The 13,288-nt window shown below is 31.0% G+C and overlaps 1 protein-coding gene across 2 annotated transcripts; it reads right to left on the bottom strand.

Annotated features, from left to right (window-relative positions):
• Positions 1–9,120: 9,120 nt before the first annotated feature.
• On the bottom strand, positions 9,121–13,084 carry LOC112280400 (signal peptide peptidase 1). 2 transcript variants are annotated; one of them, XM_024515858.3, is made up of 9 exons: positions 12,333–13,084; positions 12,076–12,206; positions 11,655–11,890; positions 11,394–11,474; positions 11,024–11,135; positions 10,659–10,758; positions 10,437–10,493; positions 9,968–10,178; positions 9,121–9,675 (listed from the first exon to the last, which is right to left on the bottom strand). In XM_024515858.3, the coding sequence occupies exons 1-9, from the start codon at positions 12,738–12,740 to the stop codon at positions 9,506–9,508; spliced, it is 1,506 nt and encodes a 501-aa protein (XP_024371626.1). In that variant the 5' UTR covers positions 12,741–13,084; the 3' UTR covers positions 9,121–9,505. The 2 variants fall into 2 exon arrangements, with proteins under 2 accessions (XP_024371626.1, XP_024371627.1); XM_024515859.3 differs by having other exon boundaries at positions 11,655–11,726; positions 11,866–11,890; positions 12,076–12,366.
• Between the last annotated feature and the right edge of the window lie 204 nt (positions 13,085–13,288).

The raw sequence follows: 13,288 nt of genomic DNA, 5'->3' as shown, positions 1-13,288 counted from the left end.
CAACAAGATTTGTTGGAAATACTTTCTAGATGTTTTTATCTATTATCAAAAGAAGAAGATGTATCATTTAATCAAAAAAGAACAATTTTTTTGAAGTAAAAGTATTTTCACCTTTGAGTAATAAAATCAACAATAAAAATTGATTCAATATTTATTAAGAGAATTTAATCAAGTTTGTCTTTTGATCCTCTTGTCAATGATATTAAGAATAATTCTTCTAAATATCATGATACTTCTAAGTTTGAATTCAAAAAAAACCTACTCTATTTTGAGGGATGATTATATATTCTAAAAGGTGGGATGCAATTACATATTCTTCAAGCTTGTCATGACTTTCCAACAGCTAGATACTTTGGATACAATAAGATTTTGGAGCTATTATCTAGAGATTTTTAGTGGCTTCAAATGTGAAAGGCAATCAAAGACTTTGTATAATCATGCAATATTTGTTCAAGATCCAAAATTCCTTGACCTTATGGACTTCTTCATCCATTACCTATTTTAGAACAACTATAGTCTTCTATTTCTATAGATTTTAACACAAATCTTACAATCTTAGGTTCCTATGATTCTATATTTGTGATAGTAGATCATTTTACCAAGATGACGTATTTTCTATTATACATAAAATCTATCATAGGTGAAGAAATTGCTAAACTTTTTCTTGACAGTATCTATTACTATCATGGATTGCCTAAAGATATTATATCAGATAGGGAGACTTAATTTATATCAAGATTTTGAAGAAATTTTTTTCAGATTCTAAAGGCAGATACAAAACTCTCTTTAATTTTTCATCCTCAAATTGATGAGCAAACAGAATGGGTGAATTAAGTCTTGGAGTAGTATTTAAGGTATATCATTAATTATTATCAAGATGATTGGAGTACTCTTTTGCCATTGGTAAAGTTTACGTATAATAATTTAATATACTTTTCTATTCAATAAACATCTTTTTTTACCAATTATAGTTATCATTTATAACTTGATATTTTTGACTTTTTAAAAGTTGATAATTCTGCGATAAAAGATTTGACAAATTGTTTATCAAAGTTACATACAACAATAAAGGTACAATTAAAGGGAGATAAAGAATGATAAAAGATCAATATGGATATCTATCACAAGAAAAAAGTGTAATTTAATGTAAATGATAAGGTAGGGTCACTTTGTCATAATATCAAAACTACTTGTTCTTGTGGTAAATTGGACTATTGTAGGCTTGGACCTTTTTTTTATTTGTAAACAAGTCAATCATATTGCTTACTAATTATATCTATCAAAGTCTATGAAGATCCATCTCATATTTTATGTATCTTTTTTGAGCCATACAAGTCAGTGAACATCTTAAAAAGAAGACAAATGCCACTTCTTTCTATAGAAATGGATAATAATCAAGTGTTTGTTGTAAAAGAGGTCTTAGATTCAAGATAGCATCAAAATAGGTTGAAATATCTTATTTATTGGAGTGGATATGATATTGATGCATGTACGTGGAAGCCAACAAAGAATTTTGCAAATACATCAAAGAGAGTGGAGGTTTTTCATTGACAACATTTATTAAAACCATCTAACAAATAGTAAATCTTTACTATAAAAGAAATAAGATCTAAAGAAGATAGCATTTTACTTTCTATCCTTGTTTATAGCTTTTATATATTATAATATAAAGAAAATATAGAATCAATAACGAGCAGATTTAATTGAAGAGATTTCATTTCTTAACTTTCTAGATGAGACATTGCAATTGTTACAACCTTCAAGATGACATAATCAAGATGAAGATCCTCAAAAAAAATATATCTTGCCTCAAATAGATGGCAAAATATGTGTTTGATATGACAACTTTAAAAGAAATTCCAATGTTTGGTGATTTTAGTAGAAGTAGGAACAACTACTGATGGTATTTCAAATATTTTATTTGAAGGAAGTTACAAAAGACTCAAAAATGTCCAAATAATAAGGTGGTCTTTTCATCTTAATATGGAACATTAATCAACTCAAACTCTTTTAGCATTGGCACTTCCTCCTCTTCCTAATTAGCAACCTTTTCTATTGATTTGGATTTACTCCTATGTCTACAATCAACTTTTTTTTGATGTAACCCTAATCTTCTTTTTCTTTAGTTCTTCTACTCCCCTCAGCAATTAAATCATAATTCGGTCTTCTATATAACTTTGGTACAAATCACTACCTTCTTCTCCAATCTCTCCTTTTCTTCTGAACAACAAAACTTTCTAAGCAACATTCATGTCTCCGACTAGATCTGCCACTACTCGACTTCCTTATCTATTGCATATCACATCTTCTGCTGCCTCATCTCACTGTCCTTATTAATTCTGCCACATTCAAATTACGATACTCCATATTTTATCCACCCAATATTGTTGACATAACTTGCTTAGTCTGGAACCATCTAAATAGGAACGTGTATAATCTAGATTGGTCTAGCAAGGTAAATCATCAATCTGTGGTTTTTTTTTTAAAAAATTTATTTTCAAGTTTTAATCTTTATATTATTTTATTTTTAACTTAACTTTATACTTTGATTTTATTTTTTACCTTTAGCTTTTAATCTTTGTGTTATTTTATTTTAATTTGATTTTTAATTTCAATTTTATTTTTTACCTTCAACTTTTAATTGTTATGTTATTTTATATTTAAGTTAACTTTTATCCTTGTCTTAATTTTTGTTCTTTAATTTTTAATGTTATTTTATCATTTTAAAAATAAGTCAATTATGTGACACATCTTCTAGTCTCATATTCTTATGATCAAACTAAGTTCTAGAGTAGTATTAAAGATGTTTCATCAACTACCAATAAGATGATTGGAATTTTTTTTTCCATTAGCAAAGTTTGCTTATAATAATATGATGTATTATTTTATGTAAAAAATACCTTTTTTGATAATTATGATTATTATTCATGACTTAATACTTTTGACTTTACAAAAGTTAATAATCTTATGACAAATAATTTAGAAAATTATTTATTTGACCTACATATAACAATAAAGGCATAATTAAAAAGAGCATAAAAAAGAAAAAAGACCAACACAATATCAAAGATATGAACCTCAAAGAATTAAAATGTCAATATACTCTTGTGTCACTTAAAAAGACTAAAAAATTATTCAAAGATGAAATAGTATTAAATTAGAATGGCTATTATCAAAGATTAAAAAGACTTGAAATAAGACTAAAGACTAGAAAGGAATTGACAAGAGTGAAGAAGGCTTTACTCTTGCTTCTTAATTAGAAATTACGTGGCAATGACCTATAAGACCTCCAAAACATGTTGACTTTGTAAGACAAGTATCTTGATTTGTAAAGCAAGTTTTCTATATGTATGCCACATAATTAGCTTGTTCCACAAGCGATCAACTTATGATTAACTTATTGACCAAATTTCTCATCTATCTATCAACTACAAACAAATAAAAAGTGAAAGTAGTATTTATGAAGCTTCTATGAAGTTTTTCTTTAAAATATTATAAAATAAATCTACTTTTATCTATTTTTACTTAATCATATAGAGAAATATTAGAATAAATTTGTATATCCATAATACACAAATGCCTATTATAAAAAGCAACTTCAATTTTATGTTGGCATTGAGCTATGGTTACTTTTTTGGAATATCAAGATTACCTTCTTTTGTGACAAGTTAGATTATTATACACTTGGACCATTTTTCATTTATGAATTAATGAATCAAGTTGCTTATTAATTATATTTATTGGAGTCTATGAATATTCTATGTTATATTCTATTATAATCCATCTTATATTCTATGTATTTCTTTTTGAATCATATAAGATAGTAAATATTTCAAGAAAATGACAAATGCCACCTCTTCTTATAGAAATAGATAATAATTAAGAATTTTAAGTGGAAGAAGTTTTAGATTTAAAATGGTACCAAAATAGGTTAGAAGAATTTGTTCATTGGCATGGATAAGATATTAGTGAATGTATAAGGAAGCTAGCAAAAAATCTTGTAATTGTAAGAAAAAAGGTTGATGCTTTTCATTGATAATATTTATTAAAATCAAAATAAAGAATAGAAAATATTTGCTATAAAAAAAAAGATCTAGAAAAGATAGTATTTTATCTTTTATCCTTATTTATAGTTTTTATGTATTGAAAGATAGTATTTTATCTTTTATCCTTATTTATAGTTTTTATGTATTGAAAGATAGTATTTTATCTTTTATGCTTATTTATAGTTTTTATGTATTTGTGGCATCAAGAAGATAGAAAATCAACAATCAGTAAATTCAACTTAAGAACTATCATTTGTTGAGTTATTGAATGAGTTATTATAATTATTACAACTTTTAAGATGATGTAATAAAGATGAAGATTCTTAAAAATGACATATTTTTCTTTGAGTAGATAAAAAGTTATAATGAATGTGATATCATGACCCTAGAAGAGACTCCCAATATTTAGTGATTTTATTGGAGGTTGAAACGATTCTTAAAGATATTTCAAATGTTTTATTTAAAAAAAGTTACAAATGCTTCAACAATGATCAAATAGTAGGGTGGTGTCCTTGCCATAATATGAAACACTATCAATCATTGAGAGGACCTATCAATCACCTTAAAAATAAAACAAAGATTAAAGTATATAGCAAATATAATTTTCCGTATTATAGACTTCTTCAACATACGATAATTCATTCTCATAAAACTTGTTTTGTATTGCATTTGCATACAATATATAAAAATTAAATAAGAACTATGAATTATATTATTTTTTATTTTTTATTTTTTAAATAAAATATTTAAAAAATAATTATGTATTAGAAATAATTAATTAATTAAATTATATATTAGAATAAATTAATGATAATATATTTAGAAGAATTGAATCTTTGGACATCAAGTAGTAGCTTAGGGTTTGTAAAGAAAAATGGATGATAAGGTGCTTGGATAGCACCTAAGAGGTTCTAAATTCTAACTCCATGGTAGCATATAGGGAATGGAGAAAAAATATTCTTTTAAAAAATCTTCAATTTATTTATTGATGATATCTAGAGAATTGGCCCTACAATGCTTCCATTAAAGAGATTATGTTGGATGATAAGGACACTTGTCACTTATAGGCATGAGCAAAGAATCTTCTTTAATAATAGCATGATGTATGATGCCTACACCTTTTATATATTCATCTTCTTAATAGATTAGTATATAGCTTCTCCTAAAAAATAAAAGAGCCATAAGTTGATGGTGACTAAAATGTGATGATATTAATCTTTTGAAATCTACAATTAAATTTTTATATTCTTTTAAACAAACAAAATTTAAATAAAATAAAATTTAAGATTTAGGATTTAGGATTTAAGAATAGAATAAGATTTAGGATATTGAAAGAATAGCAACCTTCTTTGGAGAGACATATAAAGACACTGAAAGATGTTTTTATACTCTCTTGTGTTTATTTTATAAATATTTAATAAAAATATTTGTTGATAATATGAAAAGTCAAGGAATTAATAAAAAATTTGGATTTTATTAAGTATTGTGTAAATTTTGAAAGTTTTTTAAAAATAACAGGACAATTAGTAGTAGCCAAAGGTCCTATGTTTTCTCAAGGTAATTTCTCTCTATGACATTATCTCTAAATAAAAAAGTAATGTCACAGACATATATATTTACTTAGATAAGAAGTATTAGGTAGAAAATAAATGTAGGTAGATTTAAGATTATCTTGTGGCAAAGCTTCATAGATGCATATTTGATTTTATACATGTTTATAATTTATTGGTAGTTTTAAAACTTAGCTATTACTTAGCCATGTGTCGCACATGTAGATAACTTGTGGTATAAGCTAACGATGTGGCATGCATATACAAAACTTGCCTTACAAGTTAAAACATGTGTCTTAAAGATTGAACATGTATTGGAGGTCTTATAGAATATCACCATATAGCTCTTAATTAAATAGTATATATAGAAGCAAGAGTGAAGCTTTTTTCATTCTTATCAACACCTTTCTAATTTTTAGTTTTATTTCAAGCCTTGAAGTTTTTTTTTTTCTTTTGCAATAGCCATTCTAATTTAATGTTATACCATCTTTGAATGACTTTCTAGTCTATTTGAGTGACACAAGAATTTATTGATTTTTTAGTTCTTTGAAATTCATGTCCTTGATACTATTATTATTATCTGATATTTCAAAATTACAATAAAATTTAGAAGTTATTAAACATATATATATATATATATATATAATAAGATTACTTCAAAAGTTATCATTTATTATATTTTAATTTTTACCATACTACTAACATATCAAATATACATTTCATTTTAAAAAGATATATATTTTATGAAAGATATTAGATTTGATGCATATTATCTTTTAATTTCTTGGCCATGAATATTTTCAAGTCTAATCTCTTTTTTATATAATTAAAAATTATAATATAATATAATATAATATAATATAAGTATAAATTTATTATATTAATATTTTTTAAAATTATTTTAAGTTTTTAATTTTTTTTATTAATAAATAAATTATCAATTTATTATTTTAAAATATATATGGTGTTAGAATTATAAATAAAGGAGTTGCATTTTATTAAAAAAATTGATGCTTTATTAAAAGAAAGTAAAATTTTTATCTCTTTTGTTATTTTTTTCTTTGAATTTTTTTCTTTGATTTAAAATTTTGATAATTTAATAATACAAAAATAATAATATTTATTTTTTTAATTTTTCAAAGTTTAAATATATTCGACTTCTAAAAATTTAGAGCTATTTTTATTGTTATAATATATTTATCATTAATAAATTTTTTGAACCTTATTTTTTCAAAAATTGAACCATATCTAATAATTTATAATTGATATATGTTTTTAACTTTTGATATTATATGATAATTAATTGATTTGTCTCATATAGGAATATGAATGGTAAATTTGTTTGATTTTTCTTTAAAGAATTTGGAGGCAAAGTGAAGAGATGACTTATATCTACCAAAATCTATAGCTTTGTACAATTAGGCTATTTAAGTGGTATTTTTGCTTTGAGTCGTTGTTTACAACGATATGGAAATTGTATAAAAAGAAACACTTCTATAGAACTTTAGATAGTAATAAAATTATTATATTATATTACTAAATAATTATATTTTAAAATATTTTTATTTTATTCTAAATTAAATATTCTTATATATAAATAAGTAATATTATTATTGAATTTTGATAGGTTTATGGAACTTACTATATTTGGAAACTATCCACCTTCAATGCATAAATATTTAGGAGCTCAATTATCCAATTTCACAAAAAAGTAAAAAACTTTGATCAAAAGGTCATGCTTAAATTGGATTTAATTACTATTCAATCCAATATGCTTATTATACTAATCAAGCAATTGATAATGATAGCAATGGAGATTTTACATGTGTATTATCTTCTATTCTTTCTTATTTATATTTATATAGATTTTTTATTTATTTATTAAAAATAATATGTATTATTACTTAATAATTGCTCCACATACAAGTATTACTAACTTTTATTGTTCATTTTATTTATTTTCCTTCTTTTAATAGCTTATCTCAATAGAATAATCATTTCTCTAGAAGTAATTAAATACTTATTGTCTTCATTATTTTTTTGTATATGTATAGAATTTTATTTTTTTAGATGCCAATATTATATTATTTTTATTTATAATTTAATAAAATTTATTATTGAATTATAAGATTCTAATATTTACAAAAGAATAAACATATCTTTACATGTATATGTTGCATCACCATGGTTGTAGATTTATCCATTAGGCATTTTCCACCTCTTAAATTAGATCAGCCCTCGTTACAACAATCTTTTCATCTACATCATATACAACCTATCATATTGTTACTGCATTGAATTCTCATATTCCATTATATGTTTCATTTCATTCCTAAAGCTGCTACTTTTATTTCTTTGTATAATTTATGTGAGATGTTTCATGATCTCATATGTGTATTGACAGGTGTAGGTAAGTTCAATACAACAAAGACATTATCTGTTGCTCAACAATTGAACAATATTACTCGCATCAACTACTACCATGATTATCTCTAAAACGTTTTATTAGCTATTAAGTGGATTTTTACACAAATAATGTATTGTATGATTCATTTATTGATTGATTAAATTAGTGGAAGTTGGAAATATTGATACTCAATTTTGATTATTTTAGTTTTTTTTCTTATTGATGCCATGTTTTATAGATGGTTGTGACATCCGGTTGTACTTTGCTTGGTCGCTTCTTGACAACTTCGAGTGGACTACTAGATACACCAAGTATTTTGGACTCTATTATGTAGACTTTGACAATGACCAAGTTAGGTCTCCCAAAGCTTTGGCATTTTGGTTTCATAAAGTTTTGAAGGAAGATAATAGATAAAAACTCAAGTTATTGGAATCTGTGTAAAGCTTGTTAGAAAGGTTGTTGTGTTGCAATCTGTTGGACTTTGTATACAATGATTATTCTTGTAAGAACTTTCTAGTGAAATAAAGATGTGTGTTCTTTTACACATTCTGATGCATGAGATTCAACCAAATAAAATCTTACATAATCAAGCACTCTTCTACATCCATCCATAAATAATAATAATGCAATCATGAAGTCTATCTGAGGTCAAAATATTGTGAATCATACATGAGTAGTATAAAGTTTAGTAACATGCATTGATTTAGTTTATATATATTGTTTAGATGCAGCAAAGATGTTAAAAACAGCATTTATCGATTGAAGGTTATTAGGTACCATAAGCACTATTATTTATTTATTTATTTATTTATTTATTTATGTATGTATTTACGTAAATGTTCATTTTCTAAAAAGCTCAGATTTGTCTGATACAACAGCTTCTGTAGTTTTTTTATTCCTCAACATCAACGAAAGTGGGGACTTCCTTCATCAAGTTTAGTACCTCACTTTCTTTGCAAGAATTTGGCATCTATCCTACACCTGCTCTACAGATCTTCACGAAAATCCACGCCCAAAGGAGATAAGTTGTGACAATCTTTCGAAGAATGGTGTTGACAATAAAAGACAAAAACATCACCTCTGATAGATTCTTCAAGGATATTTAGATTCTTACACATTTCAAGGAAAAACTGACGTTATTAAACTTCTACATAGATTACAAATGGACTGTAAGCATTGTTTTTGAACTGAATTCACTTTTACGACATTGCAGAAACAGAGGCTCTGAGGTGAGAACGTCGTTCTTCACGTAACGTTGCAATCACGATGTTTTAACTCACAATGCAAAAATATTCAACCCACCTCGGTCAAATCACCAAAGAGGATGAATATATCTCGGCACCCTCATTGCCAATAAAGCGAATGCTGTGGCACTCGAAAGAAAGGGCATTCAATAAACACACTTTGAAAATCATTGAGCACTAAGCAGGCGTTGCGGGGTACTTGCCCTATCTCAAGGAAAGGAGGTCGAGTTTGCTGGTTGAATAACTGGCATAAATTCTTCACTCTAATGTGCCGTCGCCTTTGACAGCAACTGGTAGAAACTCTTCCTTGTAGTCGAGCAAAAGGGAAGATTCTGACCTTGAGGCTGCCACTATGAACACACCAAAGAGAAGAGACGGAACCAGGTAGAGCAGAGCTGGTTGTGCAGCACCAGACACCGTGTTTGCCACTGCGAAATCCGGGAAAATTAATTAATTAATTTGAAACCAAAAACAGATATCAACACCCAACTGCAACGAATGAGAGAGTGAAGGCATATAATTTAGCCCTGTTACAAGGAAAACATTCTGCGAAAATTGGACAAAATGAGCTTGTTAGTGTGCAGCACAATATCAGAGGGTAACTTGAAAAGTTCTTGTGATGGTTGCCAGAATATTTTTCCTCAAGTCCTACGAAATTTTGCGGTGGCGCATGAAAGAAACCGTGGATATGGTAATGTAACATTGAATATGGTTACTCACCAACTGTAGCAGTCAGCCCAAAAATGTACGATGCAATGCATGTTATGAAATAAGTTTTGTCAGCCGGTTCTTGCTGGGTGTTGGCTTCAGCAACTGCTCCAGGGAGCCTCTTAGATCGAGAGCGATCGAACCGCAACATCAAAGCAATTAGAAGTCCAGGTGCAGCAATGTCGCCCAGTCCCAAGATAGAATAAGGATTTCCAGTATTTGCCTGTTCAGGACCCATCCAACACAACAGAACTCAGTTTCCAACATGTGCGTACAACGTACATTAGAGCTCTCCGTGTCTGAGTTCAGTTTCTCAAGTGTCTTTCTTGAGGAGTTGAAACTTTTGGTCGGAGATATAACCCGGACCTCACAACCGCTAAACGTAAAAAAAAAAAACAAAACAAAACAAAACAAAAACAAAACAAAACAAAAATAAAGCCAAGAATTATGCACGACACAGTCAAAAACTGCTGCATCTTACTGTGGCGTTGGGGAATATCAGCTTCATTGGCCCGTCAAAGGCTGGAGATGTTGCTACCTGCAGTGGCATGCACCAAAGTAGAAAGATCAGTGTTTGCTGAAATTTGGTAGAACTTCGAATGAACAAATAAACTTGGGCGGAATAAGGAAATTTTACAATATGGTGGTGAAGGGTATAGGAAAAATGTCAGATTCACGAAGTAAAAAAACAAAAGTCACTTACAGTCACCATGACGTTATCTCCGAACACATTCGAGGAGCCAAAGACCCAGAAAACATCATACAGAAGTAGACCAGAGAGCATGGTTGCCGCTGTTACAAAACTGCACAAGAAACAGAACACAGTTTTCTTCAGCAAATAACATCTTTACATGACATCAGGCAAGGAGAAAGCTGATCAAAAGAAGGGTTCGATGAGAAATAGGCACAAGATATCTAATAAAAGTTTACATATATGATGTCAGCATAAAGGGAAATATAAGCTACGGTCAGCATTTTACAAAATATATTTTTTTAATCAATGGGATAAGCGCAAAGCCAGGTACAACCTCATAAGTCACTGATTTCAAACAGCAAAGAATATATTACCTGCCAAGAGAAAGCAACTGTAGAAGTTCAGTTACAATGCAAACAGCTATGAAGTTGTTCAAAGTAAACGGAGCCCCAGACTGTTTGCTTGCTATAGCCGCCCCAATCCCCACTGTTCGTTCCATCATCATCAGTCACACAACTTGTCAACTTCAGGGTCTACATACAAACTATAACTTGTCAGCATTTCAACTGTTTTTTTGATGACGGAAGATCGACGTCACTGTTGTTCATAAGAGGATCAATAAAACCCTTAAAGAAAAAGTAGACCAAGATCGAGTGAAGCCGACACCAAATTCGACTAAGTGATTAATCACTTGTAGGAAAGATTCCCTTGGCCATGCCCTACCCAGTAATTACGGGAACTTACCAACAGTTGCCACCAGATCAGCTGGAGTAAGAGTCACATGAACAGCTTCACCCTCGTCCACAACTAACCACTTTGGAAAATCTATCATTGCAGTGCAAGCACATCAGAAGAGGCGTCAGTTCTGGAAGAGCCACGTAGAAGCTGAAAGAATCGCCATTGTCAGAAGTGTCTACAACCTCAACATTGCAGAGACAATGCAGAAGGATGACGCCCTAGATACATTGATTAAGCTCTTGAAAGTCCAGAGCATAGAACACATACCAATATGCCACGATGTGTTGTTAGGATTTGGTAAAATGGCACGTAGTGGTGGTGCGAGATTACTTGCAACAGCTGCAATCCCAGCTACACCCAAATAAGCAGAGATGAACGAGCGGATGTCGAGGTTAGGAAAGAAGCGCAGCAAAGAGTAGAATCCGAAGAGAGATACTGAACAAAACAGAGGAGCTGCAAGTCCTTGCTTGAAACTGACATTCTGTGGTGGCTTTTTCCCTAGACTGCAATCACCAACAAATAGTACACTGCATATTTAGCAGCGCTTCCTTGTAATTCCAGGATCTATAAAGCACAGGATACTTGAGCATTCATTCAGTTCTCTTTCTTAGGCAACGACAGATTGATAACGAAAGAGAATTACAGGGGTGGTTGGATCAATGAAAATCACAAGTTACAGAAAAGGTACCTGCGATGACTGCCGACATACACAGTCCACACCGCAAGGAAAAGAAAGTAAAATGCTCCCGACCACTGAAGATGAGAGAGGGGCAGGATTGTCCCTATTGGCACAGCTACAAGTAGAAGTGTGTATGCTATCTGCGATCAAATGCATCAATTAGATGCTGAACATTGCGTTACACTTACCATCTGTGACCAACTTGCTGATGGCGGTGCACAAAGTCCACTTCAAAGTAACCCTAGAAACGATTCGAGACAAATTACCAGCTCCTGGTTAGTTTTGGTCCACTGCCACTCATCACTGACCACATCAGTGTCCAATTCTTTCTCAACAATCTCTGCGACAACGTCGTTTTCGTCGTTCGACGCTGGCTGACGCCCGGCTTGGCTTTGCAATTGAGACCTGCGTTCTGTCAACCTAAGATTGCTAAAGGTAGTCACAGACGGAGAATCGCTTCCGTCAATTTTGCATCCGACTTGAGTTAGGCTGACACTCTTACGGCATAAATGAGGCCCACATGAGGAACAAATCCTCTGCGACGGAGAACCACGGAATCGGCCAATGCTGCTGGGTTTTAAGTTCCTGAGCTGAAGAGACGAGATCCATTGTGGCTGATTGGAGACACAACTACCTTGCTGCAGAGCCACGGGGCTACACGCAAAGGTCCTCATCCCTGCACAACAATTCTTCCAAGGGAGCACGCCCCAGCTGCACCACCCCCAAAAACAACACAACACTCACCCTCACAAACCCATGAATCCAATTCCAAGCAGATTCAAGCCTCCACGAGCTTCCAGGCAATCACAAGGCTCAAGCCTTGGGATGAGCCGGCTCCCAACAATCGAAACGTCCGCATCTCCAACAACGTAGCCCGGAAAGCTGGAAACGCAATCCTGCGATGCAATTCGCGAAATATCTCGCCGACGACGTGAGCATGGACGCTGTATGCGCAGTGTCCACAGATCCGAGCGACATGATCCAAGTGCGACGAGACCGTAGACGTGGGAATGGGAGAAGTGGTGGGATCGGCGATCCTGTGCCATCCAATCCCATTCCATTCTTTTAGGCCATTCCCCCGCTTGCTAGCTCGCTCTCGTGGCATTCATTCCTGGTGCCCATGAATCGATCCCTCGTCGTCATCGTCGTGAGGATTGTGTGTGCCTCTTCTTCTTCTTCTTCATCATCCGCAGACCAGTCGCATTCGCGTTCGCAGCCTGCG

This window comes from Physcomitrium patens, chromosome 3 (assembly GCF_059467195.1).
Source record: "Physcomitrium patens ecotype Gransden chromosome 3, ASM5946719v1, whole genome shotgun sequence".
In the NCBI taxonomy this organism is placed as follows: domain Eukaryota; kingdom Viridiplantae; phylum Streptophyta; class Bryopsida; order Funariales; family Funariaceae; genus Physcomitrium; species Physcomitrium patens.
Note: the sequence above shows the minus strand (reverse complement) of the source record. Positions and strands in the feature narration are given on the sequence as shown.

Bases quoted from the DNA above. Each gene is read 5' to 3' on its own strand.
- LOC112280400 (XM_024515858.3), bottom strand. From the start codon at position 12,740: ATGAGGACCTTTGCGTGTAGCCCCGTGGCTCTGCAGCAAGGTAGTTGT. The intron at 11,475-11,654 runs GTATGTGTTCTA...CTGCAATGATAG, and splicing joins CAACACATCGTGGCATATTG to ATTTTCCAAAGTGGTTAGTT. The intron at 10,759-11,023 runs GTAATATATTCT...TTTCTTGTGCAG, and splicing joins CAGTTGCTTTCTCTTGGCAG to TTTTGTAACAGCGGCAACCA.